This window comes from Pseudorasbora parva, chromosome 3, assembly GCF_024679245.1.
Source record: "Pseudorasbora parva isolate DD20220531a chromosome 3, ASM2467924v1, whole genome shotgun sequence".
Lineage (NCBI taxonomy): Eukaryota > Metazoa > Chordata > Actinopteri > Cypriniformes > Gobionidae > Pseudorasbora > Pseudorasbora parva.
The window spans coordinates 50,399,280-50,417,088 of NC_090174.1; the positions used below are offsets into that span (position 1 = coordinate 50,399,280).

Here is a 17,809-nt window from a genome sequence, read left to right on the forward strand (position 1 = left end):
ACAGGGGCATGCACACACACACACACACACACACACACACACACACACACACACACACACACACACACACACACACACACACACACACACACACACACACACACACACAGCTGTCTGGAGTCATTGAGAAGTGAAATGCATGGTGAATCATCTGTCACACCTTTCTATAATTAAAATCCCCAAAATGGTTAATAAAAAGGTTCTGTCAGTCGCCATTGAACTAGTGTTGGGCGATATGCCTAATTTTCCAATCGTCATATCGTCAGCCTGTGAGATCGCCGATACACGATCTTATCGCGTCGGGACGGAGCAATCAGTGGCGTAACTTTGTTTTAAAAAGTGGGTGGGACAGTCTCACGAAAATGCATAATAGTACGAGTGTGCAATCTCATGGAATGTATACGTCAAAATGAGCTTTGGCTTGCAAATGGTAGGCTACGCAGTTTTTCGTGTGCATATGATACACACTTTATGGCATATTATAAGGGGGTAGCATTGCTAATACAGTGTTATATCAGATGTAAAATGTGTACAGTAACAATTGTAGAAAAATTTGTATTAGGATGTCCAGAAATCAATTAAATATAGGCCTAGTTCATTTATTGATATAGATCTCGTTTAATTATTTAATCTAACACAATATAGTGTTAGTGTCCAAATTTTTCACGTGAATAAAGGCATAGATTTGCACACTTTAAATGCTCGTATTTTTTTTCTCATTAAAACCGAATATCATCAGTGATTGTACATCAAGAACAGGGACAGTTTTTGCGCATTTTGTTTCGTGATTTTACCGGAACGAATAAAACAGTTGGATTAAAGTGCTCTGCACATGCACGAGCCACGAGAGAAATCTGCACCACTGAAAACAGCGGCGAGCGCCAGATCGCCTCTTATTTAACAAAGGAAATGATGCTCTTCTAGTTAACCAGATGTGTTGTGTTCGTATTAGTTAGGTATGCTGCGTTTGCAGTCCGCAAACACAGCATTGATTCATTATTTTTTATTTAAAATCCAAAAGTTTTTACTGAACATGGCTCGTCAGAATTGCAATTCTCTTTGTTTAGTCTTCTAAGTCAGGTTAATAGGCTATTAAATGAATTGAATAAAATGCTGTTTATGTATACTATACATAAACAGCATTTTATTCAATTCATTTATTCATATTTAGATTTAGCTCACACAAGTGGCAAACATTTAAACATAGGTTATAGCCTAAATCACAAACATTTTAAATTAGAAACTTACAATAGGCTATTCAAAAACAGCCGACTCTCGTCTTTCCTTTCGTTTTTAAACCTTTTAAAGGAAATCCTGCAGTGTCGTTTCCTTGCTTAACTTGAAAAAAAGCCACGTGTTGACTTTGAAAAACAATAGTATATTTAAAATGATATGCATCTGTGGTTAGGCTACTAGATTTTCGCGTCAGAACATGTTTATTTTAATGCGAACAATGTTCTGTAGCTTTAATGCAGCAGCGCAGCGCAGCAAAGAATAGACTCGGTACGAAAACGGCACTGCTGCAGACGCAACGCTCCTGGAACGGACTGACGGACAGCATCAAGCTGTCATCCGTTAACATGGGTACGGAAAAAAAAAACGCACCGCACACGCACACGCACTGCAGACGGAGTATGTGTGAAACGGGCTCCATCGGAACGCGTGTTCAGTGCAGCGGGCAACATACTCCCGCAACCTTCTCAAACCCGAGAGAGTAAACCAGCTGGTTTTCTTATACAAAACATTTTTGGGAATAGATACCTGAATTGCATAACAATAATTGTTGTCTTAATTGTTTCTGGCCTTGTGTTTGTTTTAGCAATACGTTCATTCGAGTAGCTTACATTTGAGGTGATTTAATTGTTTTGCCGTTTTATTTGAGTTCTTTCATTGTGTTATTTATTTATTAAAGCCTATTTCGTTATTTATGATTTTTACCGTCAACCTGGTGTCGCAGCCTGTCTATTTTAATGGACTATTTATTTCTGTAGCCCATACAGCGGGCAAGGGCTAAAACACATATTATTAGAAAATACATTGTCTGCTGACATTTAAGTATTTCACTGCACGAAATCTTATCTTAACGGCCAGTGCAATATTTTTTGTTCATTGTTGTTCCGTCGTTAAGTCGTTTGAAATAAAGCTGCTTTTACTTTTTGACTGATTGTTCTGTTCAAATTTATAGGCTATAGCCTATAATTATAATATAGCAATTTGTTATTGTATTATTATAAGTATAAAATAAATGTAGGCCTACATTTATGGAAGAAAAAAATGCTTTAGCCTGATGATGATGATGCCGTTTTCGCCATGGCTTATGTGGATTTGTGAATATAGGGCTAGGTTGATCACCTTGCAATTAAAATCTAAAATTACTTATTTTTTTAGTCTTTAAAAAAAAACATTTTTTTCACTGAAGAGTAACTCATTTTAACATTTTAAAAGCGTGTGGTGTTGCACTCGCAGTAGGCCTATATATGCGGCACAGCCTGTGAGTGCAACACCACGCGCTCTGATGTTGATGTGAATAGTAAGGCTAAGCAGAATAAGTACAATTAATGTAATGATGATAATAATAATAACTATGATCATAATATTTTCATTTAATAATGATTTTAAAAAAAATTATATTCATGGGGAGTGAGCCAAATATCGCCTTGAAATCGCCAACAGCTTCAGCTTTCGGCGATCTCTCTGCCTATCGTCGATACACGATACTATCGTCTATCGGCACAACACTACATTGAACCATAACTATAACAATTATTAGTTGGACAGACAGAACAACTAGAGAGCGAGATCGTGTATGCTTTTTTTGTGACAGCGGAGGAAACGCTCAGTGCCACTGAGGCAGTAACTTCCTGTGGGATAGTGTGAATTACATACAGCACTGCATGGAGATCTTAAAGAAAAAAGCAAGCATATGACTAGCTGAATCACTGAACACGCTCCACTCACTCATTATGAGTTGCATGCGTGAAAAAAAAGTTAACGCTTAAATGCTTTGATGAATCTGCCTTTAAGTGTGATCACGGGCTGTTCAGAGGCAGAAATCACGCCGAGCTGTGCATCAAAAGCCCCGACACGCTGATCAGAGACATGCTGTGTGCGTCTCTCTGCATCTCTCCAGCTAGCAAATATAAACACGCGCACACACACACACACACACACACACACACACACACAAAAAGCGGCCCATGCGCATTCACAGTCTCTCCTCGTCCAGATGGCTGCTTTGTGGAGAGCCTTCCGCTCTGCAATTACAGCAATATGAAAGTGGTTTTCTTTTTTCCCCATTATTTCTGATCAGAGAGGGAAACGGAGATGCCAGCGGGTGTATGAGGGTCTGATAGACGCCCACGTGGGCTAGAACACCCTGCATTTAAACACCGTGCCAGTGCGAGCGAACGCACAAAGGCCCGTGATCAGAAAGAGATCCCATCTGGAGAGAGGCTGCTTTATATTCATTGGGCTATAGTGATGGAGAAGTCTTCAGGGGAGGGTAATCAGATGCCTCTGGGAGGAGGCAAGTGACAGACGCAGGATGAACCGTGCTCTGTCTGTCCATTTCGCTTTAACTCTGGCCTGATAATATTCTATTTATCCTCATGGTGTCAGAGAGCTGTCCTCTTAGAAAACTGAGTATGAGCGACAGAAGACAGACAGTAAAGAAGAAAAGAAAACCATGGATTGGCATTAGGCCTAGACATTAGCAACAGGGATGTAGTAATCATTATAACTACACTTTCAGAAAGCTTGTCACTGCCACTTCGAAAGACAGATAGACAGACAGAATGATAGCTAGACAGAACGATAGCTAGACAGACAGACAGACAGAAAGGTAGCTAGACAGACAGACAGAACGATAGCTAGACACCAGACAGAGCGATAGCTAGACAGACAGACAGAATGATAGCTAGACAGGCAGACAGAAGGATAGCAAGACAGACAGACAGACAGACAGAGAGACAGAATGATAGCTATACAGACATACAGAACGATAGCTAGACAGACAGAACGATAGCTAGACATACAGACAGAATGACAGCTAGACAGACAGACAGAATGATAGCTAGACAGACAGACAGAACGATAGCTAGACATACAGACAGAATGATAGCTAGAGAGACAGACAGAACGATAGCTAGAAAGAAAGAAAGAACGATAGCTAGACAGACAGACAGAACGATAGCTAGACAGACAGAGAGAACGATAGCTAGACAGACAGACAGACAGAACGATAGCTAGACAGACAGAGAGAATGATAGCTAGACAGACAGACAGAATGATAGCTAGACACCAGACAGAGCGATAGCTAGACAGACAGACAGAATGATAGCTAGACAGACAGACAGAATGATAGCTAGACACCAGACAGAGCGATAGCTAGACAGGCAGACAGAATGATAGCTACACAGGCAGACAGAATGATAGCAAGACAGACAGACAGACAGAATGATAGCTAGACGGACAGACAGACAGAATGATAGCAAGACAGACAGAACGATAGCTAGACAGACAGAATGACAGCTAGACAGAGAGACAGAACGATAGCTAGACAGACAGAACGATAGCTAGACAGACAGAATGACAGCTGGACAGACAGACAGAATGATAGCTAGACAGACAGACAGATTGACAGCTAGACAGACAGAACGATAGCTAGACAGACAGACATAATGATAGCTAGACAGACAGAACGATAGCTAGACAGACAGACAGAACGATAGCTAGAAAGACAGACAGAACGATAGCTAGACAGACAGCTAGACAGACAGACTGAATGATAGCTAGAGACAGAATGATAGCTAGACAGACAGACAGAATAATAGCTGAAGACAGAACGATAGCTAGCTAGCTACACAGACAGACAGAACAATAGCTAGCTAGACAGACAGACAGAACAATAGCTAGACAGACAGAACGATAGCTAGACAGAGAGACATAACGATAGCTAGACAGAGAGAGACCTAACGATAGCTACTACAGACAGACAGAACGATAGCTAGACAGACAGACAGAACGATAGCTAGACAGAGAGAACGATAGCTAGAGACAGACAGAACAATAGCTAGACAGAGAGACATAACGATAGCTACAGACAGACAGAAAGACAGACAGAACAATAGCTAAACAGACAGAAAGAACGATAGCAGACAGACGGACAGACAGAATGATAGCTAGAGAGAACGATAGCTAGAGATAGACAGAACAAAAGCTAGACAGACAGATAGAACAATAGATAGGCCGATAGACAGACAGACAGACAGACAGACAGACAGACAGACAGACAGACAGAATGATAGATAGATAGATAGATAGATAGATAGATAGATAGATAGATAGATAGATAGATAGATAGATAGATAGATAGATAGATAGATAGATAGATAGATAGACCGATAGATAGATAGACCGATAGATAGATAGACCGATAGATAGATGGATGAATGGATGGATGGATGGATGGATGGAACAAACGGAAAGATAGAATTATAGATATTCAGGTAACTAAACTGATGAGCCTTGATGCTCACGTTGGCAACTTGAGTTCAAATCTGTCTTGTGACATTTTCCGATCTCATTCTGCCCACTTCAAACCCGTATTGTCTGCACCATCACCATCAAGAAAAGCTACAAATAAGTCGAAACAAAGGAAGGAGAGAAAATAGATACAGGAAGCGAGAGATGGTTATATTTGTTCTTCTTGGTCATTAACAGCACGCTGTGTGGCTTAACCACAGCTCTAGACCAGTAATCTGTCAGCCGCTGATGCACTGCTGTCACATTCATATGCACACACCTCACCGAGCCCTTCCAGAAACAACAGGCATTCAGTAATGACTGCAACAGCCACATTAATCCGCTGAACACCGGTCAAAGCAGTCAACACTCTGGAACAGGTATACGATCACACGGGTCTCGCGCTCCACTGCTCTTGTCCATCAAGCTATCATTTACCCTGCAGAAAAAAATGACAGACTCACTCGTTTGTTCTTCTTGGAGTATGTGTTCTTCAGCAGACGATCTTTCACCCGCTCCTGGTCTCGTCCCATGCTGGTGGCCAGATTGCAGAAGCCATTATCGTCTATGTCAGGGGTCATGCTCTCCTCGGCCTCCTTCTGTCGTTTAACCACAATATCCTCCCATTTCTTCTTTTCCAGTTTAACAGAAACATTCTTATTCTGAAAGGGGGGAAAGGAACAGGAGAAAAAAGGGGAGGTTATCCACTTGCTCTGCAGATGAGAGGTGTTACAGTAATATTATCAGTTTAATAACTGCAAAACCCATGTATACACACAGCAATGTCAAATACCTTTAAAAAAAGAGTGAAAAGAAAGAAAAACTAGGGTGCTTTCACACTTGGTTCGATTGCCTGGACCGAACCAGAGTTCGATTGCTCCCCCCTTTCCTTTTTCATATTATATTATTTGGGTCCAGGGTTCGTTTGCGTCATCAAAGCAGCAGCTGTTTACCCGGTTGCTTAGTAACGACTACAAGCGTGAAGGCGGCGAAATGCATATCGTTGCTCCCGTCCACAGCTCCCGTCACTTTTATGTTTTTGGTATTTGAATCATAGGTTTTGTTACCAAAGCTTCAGTGCATAATGGCACTTGTGTCTATCTGCCGTGAATGTACTGCAAATGCTCTAAAGAATGCTGAAGAGCAGCAATAAGCTTGAGAGTGTTAGTGACGCTCGTCAGGTAAATGAGTGAAACACACTAGGCTTGGGCGGTATCCAAATTTTGATACCGTCAAACCTCCTCCCTATTTTACCTCGGTATACGGTATTACCGTGAATAATTAAAACATTATGATGTAAGGCTCAGACAGCGTCAACAAACTGTTGGCTTGGCTTATATATATATATATATAGGCCTATATTTTTATTTTATTTTTTACATTTGAGCCCCTGCCCCTGAGAAACTCTCTGCACGTTTTATGCTTACCGTTATGAGACAATTGTCAGACATTTGACTTTTTTTTTTGTGAGTCCCATGTCCACTTGATTTTTGTGGAGTTCATGCTTATTGCTTACATTGCCAGCTGTGTGACAAAAGGCTTCGGCAATATTACAGCATAGTCCGAGGGTGCGCTCGGTTTTTCATCCACGCAGCAGTGGGGATGGTGGTTTCGGATATGCGCCCTTAGGTTCAAGGTATTTCCATCTCTCGCGGTCATCTTTTTGTTGCACAATTTGCAAATTGCCTCGTCTGTATTTACCGTCAAAACCCAAAATACTTCCAAACTGCAGAAGTTGTGTTCTTTTTCGATAATAACTCAGTGCCCGACTCGCCGTCTTTTCCACTCTCTCTCTCTCTCTCTCTCTCTCTCTCTCTCTCTCTCATCCACGCTGTCACAACAACGCATACACATATTTAGGCATTTAATAAATAAATAGTATTTAATATGTAAATAGTTTAATTAGTTCAACTTATTAAATATTTAATAATTAATTGTTGATCAGCAATATGTAAGTTGATCTGTTTTTTTTTTTTTTTGACGGTTTGACGGTATTGAAACTGATACCGTTGCTATTTTTAGATCCCGCGGTATACCATTTTACCGTATTACCGCCCAAGCCTAAAACACACAAAACACACATTGTTTATAAAATAATTTCATTAATAGCGGTTCACTTGATAAATCACCGTGATTTAATACGATTGCATTCACATCAGTACAAACAGTCCCAGAGTTCACATGAAACGAACCACTTTTTTTAAGCAAAGTCGGGTATGGTTTGCGGGTGCGCATCCAAATTCAGAAGACCGTGTTCACATCGTCCAAAACTAACCAACTCTGACGTTAATTGAACCCGGGTGCGCATGTAACCCCTTTAAAAAATTAAGGTGGTTAAAGTACTATTTTTTAATTTGAAAAAAAAAGAAAGAAAAAGGTAGTACCTACTATTCCCCACTAGAGGTCGTTTTCTCTGTTTAATATAATAATAGACACAGGAAGCAAGCAGCCATTTGAGAGCGAGTGGAGAAAGAAAACAACTGTTGATTCAGAGCACATCTACCTTAAAAATGATTAAATAGAGAAAGTTATTTTCCGTTGATATCCGTGGGGACCTTTCACTTTAATTTATAGAAACTCCAGTGAGTGTTTGTTCCTCTGTTGTTGCTCTGTAATCATTCATTTGTGTTCAATTAATGATTTATAGTAATAAATATGATCGATAACAAACAGATGATGAATGCATATTGAAATGTACATGTTACGGAGACGTAAAGATAGTTTTGTCATAAAACCAATCGGAGTTAATCAAATGTAATGTTAAAATTAAGTGCGTCACAGGGCAATTGATGTGCGTCAAGTTTATGCAAACAGGGCCATTTTGTGATAGTGTGCTTTGTAAAATAGTTAATGCAAGTTAATGCAGATGAAGAAAAGACTAATTTCATCTGAAATGTCATGTGATTTATATCTGTTCTCAAACTAAGTGAATGTGAATGAGGGATGTTCTCTGCATTATGCAGTTTTTGTTTTTTTGTTTTTTCTGTTGTTGATGCCTAGTCAACCTCAGACGATTGTATGGCGAGCCAACATTGCCTAACTGATGTCACAGCGCGACTTCTTGATTTTCTGGAGTGAATTCAGTATCCTAAATCTGTCATCAATTCCTGGATACAGATAAGAGATTACAACACACACACACACACACACACACACACACACACACACACACACACACACACATGCGCGCGCGCACACACACACACACACACACACACACACACACACACACACAAACACACACAAACACACACAAACACACTGGATACTTTGAGCGAAACTGAGTTTTAAACTACCCGGGTAGTAGATCTTTTTTTTGTCATATGACATAACTAGTTCTACTTTTTTCTTCCTCTCCTATTTTTTTTTTTCAACCTCTTCAATATTTTTTCCCCCAGAAGGATCTGACTTTTTCTTGAAAAAAAAAAAGAGACAACTAAAAAAAGACACCTAAGAACATAAGGAAAAGACTTTCTGAATTGTTTGGGGAGACATATATTTTATTTTCCATAATAAACAGGCCTGATTGTGTTTTCTGTCGTTTCAGTGGAAGGTATTGAAACAATACAATAAAAAAAAATTATTCACAAGTAGTAGTGAAATTGTCACAAGTAGAAACTCAAATCCTCTTTACGAACTTAGATATTGTGTCATGTTACTGTGCTCAATTGACCTGATCTGTTCATTTATAACTCCTCATTAGAGTGCAATTACGGGTTACACACACAAAAAGTGTGAGTGTGAAAGAACCCTTAAAGGGTGGAAAGAAAGAAGAGTAGTGTAAAGGAAAGGAACAGAAAGGAAAGGATTGGAAAGAAGAAGAAAATGAGTGGAATGACAGGAAATGAAAGGAGTGGAAAGGAGCAGAAAGGAGTGGAGAGGAAAGGAGGAGAAAGGGAAGAAGCATGAAAAGAGGAGGAAGGGAAGAGGCATAAAAGGAAATGAGCAGTAAGAAGCAGAAAGAAAAAGGATCGTAAAGGTGCAAAAGGGAAAGAAAAGGAAATAAAAGGAGCAGAAAGGAAAATAAATTAAATGAAAGGAGCAGAAGGGAAAGGAGCGGAAAGACGCAGAAATGAAAGGATCATAAAGGAGCAGAAAAGAAAGGAAATTAATTAAATGGAAAGGAGCGGAAAGGAGCAGAAAGGAAAGAAGCTGAAACGAGCAGAAAAGAGCTGAAAGGAGCGGAAAGGAAAGGAGCAGAAATGAGCGGAAAGGAAATGAGCAGAAATGAGCGGAAAGGAAATGAGCAGAAATGAGCGGAAAGGAAATAGAAATGAGCGAAAAGAAAAGGAAAGGAAAGAAAAGGAGCAGAAAGGAGCGGAAAGGAAAGGAAAAAGGAGCGGAAAGGAAAGGAGTGGAAAAGAATGGGAAAGGAGCGGAAAGGAGTGTAAATGAAAGGAGCGTAAAGGAAAGGAGCGTAAAGGAAAGGAGCGTAAAGGAGCGTAAAGGAAAGGAAAGGAAAGGAGCGTAAAGGAAAGGAAAGGAGCGTAAAGGAAAGGAGCGTAAAGGAAAGGAGCGTAAAGGAAAGGAGCGTAAAGGAAAGGAGCGTAAAGGAAAGGAAAGGAAAGGAAAGGAGCGTAAAGGAAAGGAGCGTAAAGGAGCGTAAAGGAAAGGAAAGGAAAGGAAAGGAAAGGAAAGGAAAGGAAAGGAAAGGAAAGGAAAGGAAAGGAAAGGAAAGGAAAGGAAAGGAAGAACGGGAAGTAGAAAAAAATTAATGAAATTAATGAAAAAAGGTAAAAAAGAGAAAGGAAGGAAGAAGTAGAGAAAGGGGTAGAAGACAAGAGAAAGCTGAATTTGCATAGCTCTGCATCTGTTTCATGTCTCTTCATGACAATCATAGGGTGACTATTACAGCAAGTCAGAATTCATTCTCTGTTTCAACTCAATTATTGTGTGAAAAGCTTGGCAAGAAAACAAATGGCAAAAAAAACTGCTGTTTTGCAATCATGACCTTGCCTGTTTAAATTAACCACAGATATATACAGTTGGACAAACATGGAATTCACAAAAATACAGGCCTATTGGCATAGTCAAAAAGCACTGGAAAGTTTCAATATGATTTCTATGATGAAATCAGGCATAATTGGAGTGAGGTGTGCGTGTGTGCGTGTGTGTGTGTGTGTGTGTGTGTGTGTGTGTGTGTGTGTGTGTGTGTACTGTACTGTACTGTACTCCCTACCAGTTGGAAATTTTGAATAAGACACAGTATGAATTTTCACTTACAAGACACACTTATACTGTTTTATTACATTTTTGGGGGCTACAGCAAGAGATGGTCTTCATTCACGTAACCAAACCAAACCTTAACAAATTGAATGAATGATTTATCCGAATAGATAACCAGAACATGCTGTAGCACATCTATCCTTATCTCTGCCTCTGTATACTGCAATATCCACCGGGAAATACAATTCAATCAAGCCTTTTTACAGTCTCCTTCATCGATGACCCATTAAACTCAGGACATCTAGAGGACATAAAGCACAGAATAGGAAAGCTTAGGGCAGGGTGATATGGCACTACATACTGTGTTACGGTAGAAATGTGTCAGCTGCTTTATATTGTGGTAAACAGGCCTATTTACACATGCCAAACATAGTATAAATCACCTCATTTTTGGTTTCCATCCATTAAAATCCAAAAAAAGGGGGTTTTGTAACAGTTTGGTTGGTCACATTTGCACTCTGTACTAATGGCCTTGGGAATGATTTTTGTGCTGTCAGTTTTCTGGCACTGTAACAGCAAACTAGATTTTCTCCAAAAAGCATGAGTAGAAAAGGCTTTCAAAGAAATAAGGCAAATATAATAAGCTTCAGTCAAGAAACCCACCATGTTGTTTACACACTCATCTTTCAAAAACATTGAAGGGCAGAGGGTGAAAATGCAAAATCGTACAGCATCTGGAAAGATTTTGGTATTTCGAATAGCTGGCGAATGCTGGGTCATGTGGAGTGAATTAGAACAGACCACAAAGCCTCAGAGAGCAAAAAATAAAAAAATAAAATAAACACTAAGATTCGATTGAAGAGGGAAAGAGAGTTTATTCCATTCCAACATGCTCATCTAAACCACCTGCATCTGGTCAAGAAGCATGTCCTCAATTTGGCAACCCCGAATGTCTGGCAACATAGCCTCACCACTACAGGAAGTCTGTGGTTACTCAGCTGACTCTCACTATCCGCTACTTCTCCATGTCCACAACTGAATGCAACAGAACGCAAAGCGTACAACCAAGTTTGACTGAGAGTATGATAAGGCAATTTTCTTTGGTTACAAAGAAAAAATCTTGAAATGAGCAGGGATTTACACTAAGAAGAAAATGAGTATGGAATCAAAAAACTAAATAGAGGACATATTTAAAAGAGAGATTTAAGTTTGAGGAATAATGAAGAAGTTGGTCCAAAATAATAGCTATCAATAGTTCAGAGGAGTTAACCTGATCTACCTTTTAGCAGCCACAGCAGGAGGCGTAAAAGAGATTAAATATTGATCAAATGACACAGTGGCTTCCTCTGAATAAAAGAGAAGACAATGATAGACAGAATGTGTGCTCAGGTCTTTCAATAGCAGTTTTAGCTGATTTGAGAATGTAATGGTGGTGGCTTAATAAAAAAAGCCAATTGTGTCGTGTATATATAGATATAAGTATATATAAGTACAGTATGTTATAATTATTTTGTTGATTTTATTTCTACATTATTAAATCTATTCACCAAGGCTGCATTTTATGCAATCAAAAACAGCACAAAAAAAAATAATATAATTTAAAATGTAGTTTATATCTGTGATGGCAAAACTGAATTTTCACCATTATATGTATGATCTAAACGCTCACCATTATATGTATGATCTAAAACGCAAAATGCTCTCATGTTTTGCCACAGGTTAGCGAATGCGACTATGTGAGTACATTTTCTGTCATCTTTGCTGGACTGTGATATGAATAGTTGACTGTGATAGCACATAAAATGCACAATACGGTTATAAACATGAATATCTATGGGTTCAATATGAGTCGCATTACAAAACTTACATCATCGTTTTCAAATACCGTTTTTTACAGTCCACACTACAATAGACTAGCATTTTAAGGCACTACAGGAAATAGCATTTTCAAATGTAGCCACTTTGGAGAGCGTTTTCAAAAAGATGCGTTTTTAAACAAAAACTTATTAGTGTGGAAAAGACCTATACCTTCCTCCTATCCAGGTCACGGCACAAAACATAACCAGTACAACTGACCCGCTCCAACCTGAATTTGAACCGGAGTCTCAGGCTTGGGAGGTGGGCGCTAACAGGACCGGCGCTAGCCATTTGGGTGCCCCAAGCACCATTGGGTAACCCATTGATAACCACAAGACAAAATATTCAGGGATTCTACTGAAAACCAGAGGGAGACTGGCACAGAGATTCAACTTTTTCTCGACTAATTTGGTCTAGGCCTATGTTTTGAAGTACTTAAATTGTCTGGTTGAAATTGGTTGCAATCACTATGGCACATCCAGTTAGAATGCAATAAGGACTCTGATGTTTCTTCTGTAACATTTATTCTCCACCATAAGTCGGGGCAAGTTTGTGATTCTGAAAATATACATACAAATTGTTAAATAACAATATACAAAAGGATAGCAGTACACATAAATAATGTGTAATTATGATAACAATGGACAAATAACAGTACAAAGTACTAAACTGTTACACATGCAATGAAATCCTAATTTACTAGCCTATATATATTGTCATGTAGGCTAGGCTTATTTATCATCATGTAAGAATCCTGTTCTGAGCAGGGCTCGAACTCGCGGCCGTAACGTCATTGGCGCCATTCCGGCTGCCTTTATGTAAACAACATAACGGTGCATTTACGACATACACATTTAGCTCGCGAATGTACAACAAAGCATATAGCACTCATGGTAAATATATGTAAACATGTCTTGTAAATAATTATAGTACAGAGGAATACTCGTTCTCCATCAGAATTGTCTATGCACGATTGCGATAGATAAGGATCTATGCTACTAATACTTTCAGTTCGCGGTAAACTATTTTTCACTCGACAGGAACAACACATGAATATATATGAGAAATAACCATAAACATCGGAATTTTAGTTTACTTTACTCACTTTTAACTGCACGCACAGACTCGATAATAATCTCTGTGGAGAAACTCGTAACGTTAGCTCCGCACTCGAAGCTTCCAGATGAAGCACTTACTCATTTCCTCTTTGAGAGGAGTTGTCTACAGGTGGCGCCAAAATTCTATTTGTAATTTAAGCTGTCAGTCAGAAACTCACCAATCATAGTACATTATTATGTACACATGACAGTCCTTTCTAACAGCCTATATTACTTTTGTATTGCTTTTGTATATTAACATGCTTTTAGAAATATTGTATTTGTTATTTATACTAGTAGCCTATTGCGATGATTTTTTTCACGACCCAGATTTTTTGGTGCCCCCCCCAAGCACTTGGTGCCCTACGCGCAGTGCGTGATGTGCGTGTGCGGAGCGCCGGCCCTGGGTGCTAACAAGGACGCTAAAGACTCAAGTGTCAGTCGCTAACTTGCCTCTTGAGGCCAGGGGACTAAGGTTTACACGGACAGTTCTTTCTGGCTAACGTTGCATGAGCCTTAGTGCTCAATTCAGCTTGATTGCTCAAATCCGATTTCTTTTTGTATAGCGGTTCACATTGTTATTTTAAATGTGCCCAATATCAGATTTCAGTGTAAACAGATATGGTTCCTGCAAGTGTAAAAAAAACAATTAAAAGATGTCATACAGCACACTGTCATAAAGTAGTAAGGATACAGAAAAGTGAGTGATTACGCATTTATTTATAGTGTGATCTGCTACAAAAGTATGCACAGGCAGTATAAAAAAGCAGACAAGGATGCGAAAAAGAAAAAGAAAAAAAAAAGATTGTTTTGCTTGTATATAGAGCTGTCACTGTAATACTTATAAGCTGACACATCACTGTCCGTCCTTTCACTGACTATGTTTGATAACTGTCCTGATAACTTCGGGCCTGTACAATCTTTGAAGTGACTCCATGAGCGCAGAATTGTGACGAATATTGATCTAGAGTGAGGTAAAATTCTGGTATGACTGTTTAGACTGAGGTCGCATTGCAAAACATCTGACCTGACTATGTCAAAAGATTCCATGAAGTCTGTGCAGATCTGAGTCGCATGTGAGAAAAAAATAAAACATTGGGTCTGGGTCACATTTGGCGGCAAACTGAATGTAGCCTAAGTGGCAGCTAAGCTGTACCTCATTTTACATGTACCTTGAGAAAAAGCAGCAATAACAGTTTTATTTCTAATAAAAACATATTACATCTTATGTACTGTATCAAAAAGGTTGTTCTTCATTGTTTTGCCTGTGCTGTTGTGAACATTACATCGATGCAATTGCCCTAAATTTAAGTCAGAGCATGACAACCAGCATTCAGAAATGTTAAGCTTGAAGGAAAACTGTTCAAAGTATTTTTGATACAAGCCATAAATCACATGACTGGTACTTTACAGTGCCTCAACTCTGCAATTTATCGCCTCTGCTGCCATACACGTCCTCAAGAAGCTGTCAAAACAACTACGAGAGCCCTCCATCACATCTCTAATTTATTCTCAAAGAGTTCAGTGAAGTCAGTGCAGACATTTTGGCTAATGTGGCATAAAGACATCACAGCTGAATTTCTGTCGTGTCACACGAGACATCTTTGATTCTGTAAGTCAACATGGCTTCATCAGTCGAACACCTACACAAGCATCTGACATTTCCTGTGCTCGGCGTAAAGTAGATACAGCATGTCAACTGCAATTCGTATTTCAGCATTTCCACTAGTTTTCCTGTATGCAGCCTTCAGCTACTGATCTTTGCTTTCTCAGCTCTCCAGGAGAGAAAGATAGCGAGAGGAAGAGATGAATAGAGAATGGGTGTTGAAAAAAAGACACTCTCTCAAAGTCCTACACCTCCAGAAATCCTCCGGCTGTTCTGCACGGCAAACTTTACATACTGACTTCCTAAAGAAATTTCAGTGTCATGTTTATACCCAGGATAAATTTACAGTAAGTCTCAAGGAACTATGGTTCTATTTAAGCTTCTGTCTTATTTTAAAGGTCCCGTTCTTCGCGTGTTTTCGAAGCTTTGATTATGTTTACAGTGTGCAATATAACATGAGTTCAAGTTTCGCATGTAAAAAAAACACTTTTTCACACAATTTACTTATCTGTACAGCGCCGTTTCCTCTGTCCTAAAAACAGCCTGATGATTTCCTTGTTCTATGAGGTCCCTCCTTCAGAAACACATAACGAGTTCTGATTGGGCCAGCGTTTCCCGTGTTGTGATTGGACAGCAGCTTAGCGCACTTTGCCCGAAAAGGTCCCTCCTCTTACCATAACGGGGAGATGTAAGCGCTGAATGCGCGCTCTTCTCCACGTGGGAGAGCAACAAGACCACGCCCCCTTTTTTGCGTGTTCTTGTGGGCGGAGGGTTAGTCAACAAACGGTTCTAGTGACGTCATTCAAGAAGGAAGTGCAGGGGATGTAGTCCAAACTGGCCACTCGCTGTAGGCTTTGAAAGGGAACTTCTGTTAAATAAAATATCTCGCTTGGCATTAAACTTTGCGCTTTATAATTTTACAGGTATTATTTATGCTCCAACAGCAACATTTCACACTAACTAAAGTTTGAAAGATGGAATTGCGAAGAATGAGACCTTTAAAGTCGACATGAAATTAGCCTTCTTACATTCCACCTCACAAATGTGAACAGCTCCTTAAATTTTAGGACATAACCTGAATGATACATACAATTGTGGGGAGAAATGTACTAATACTTTTCATTATACTATGTCAAAATTGTATCCGTTCACCGCAGACGGACGGATGATGTCTAACAGAATTCAGGTACAGAATTTGTATAATTAAATGTAAAACTAGTCTTCACTATATAAATGACAGATAATTAATCTTTGTCACAGCTAAAAAAAGATTTTCTCTTTGTCTTTTGTTGTTTGATTAACATAAAATGACACAAAAGAAGGATAGGCTGCTGTCACTTTAAGACCAAAAGCACAGATTCAATATAAAGGTTTGCATTAGTATTCTTTCTCAATTGTTTACGATAACATAACATGTTGATGAGGATAATCACAGAGATGTGTGCATAGAAAACAGCATGCAAGTTCTAAAATGATTGTCTTTCGTGTCTTCTTGCAGTCAGATGGTTTAAAGTCAAGAGGTTGTTTAAAATCACACGACCTAAACCATGTGCACATGAAAAAAATTTGTATGATAGTTAAACTTCATACTTTCAACTACATACTACAACTGAAAATTCATTTTGAGAAACACGTGTTTCTCAAACCATGGCGCCTGGCCATATGGATCAACTACGATCACTATACTTGACATCACACATTGGGAAAACAATGCTAAAAGATGGATGGATGGATGGATGGATGGATGGATGGATGGATGGATGGATGGATGGATGGATGGATGGATGGATGGATGGATGGATGGATGGATGGATGGATGGATGGATGGATGGATGGATGGATGGATGGATGGATGGATGGATGGATGGATGGATGAACTCTGTTTAGTTAAATATATCGCTCAACACATTTCTGTTTCTAAATAATTTAGAACTTCCTTCCTTTAGCATTTGAACACACACATTGCTAGCACTCGTCTTGCATCTTTACAGCAAGCCAAAATAAATCACCGTTAACTTTCTTGACCCCATTCAAGTTTGAACAGGATCTGCAGCTAAAATTGTCCTTTCGAACAAAGACTCTGATCGTCCAGCTAGTTTTATAGACTGCACTTACACTAAACCATCTCACTCCAGCATCTTAAAACTTATGCATCTGGCAGTAGCCTTTGTATGGTAATACCAATCTGCATTATTGAACCGCCAGGATGTAGTGAACTCCATTAAGCTACCATAAATCATTGCTTTGCAACACATAATAAAATTACACTAAGTGGAAATGTTTTATGCTATTTAAGGGTTTTCTGCTAGATGTGCACTAACTGCCGTTGCTTTGGTGAAAGAGAATCGCCCAGAATCAATTTGTCTGTGGGAATATTCCCACCCAAGCAGCCCACAAACTGGAAATCAAGCCAATATACTGCTGCTGATGGCCACAACTGAGAGGGAGAGAGAGAGAGATTTGTAACAGCACTTCAGAAATATTTATCCGTGCTCGGAGGGCACCGAGGCTGTGGATTTATGTGTATATGGTGAGCCGTTTCTGCACACGCTCAGATCTT

General features: G+C 39.4%; 1 protein-coding gene across 10 annotated transcripts in view; it reads right to left on the reverse strand.

The window, feature by feature from the left end:
• Positions 1-17,809, reverse strand: part of fbrsl1 (fibrosin-like 1) — a 372,630-nt gene that overhangs the window by 278,956 nt on the left and 75,865 nt on the right. For all 10 annotated transcript variants that reach the window (XM_067439376.1, XM_067439374.1, XM_067439373.1 and 7 more), the window contains exon 2: positions 5,988-6,185. In XM_067439376.1, the coding sequence (XP_067295477.1) occupies positions 5,988-6,185 (198 nt within the window). The remainder of the gene's footprint in view (positions 1-5,987; positions 6,186-17,809) is intronic.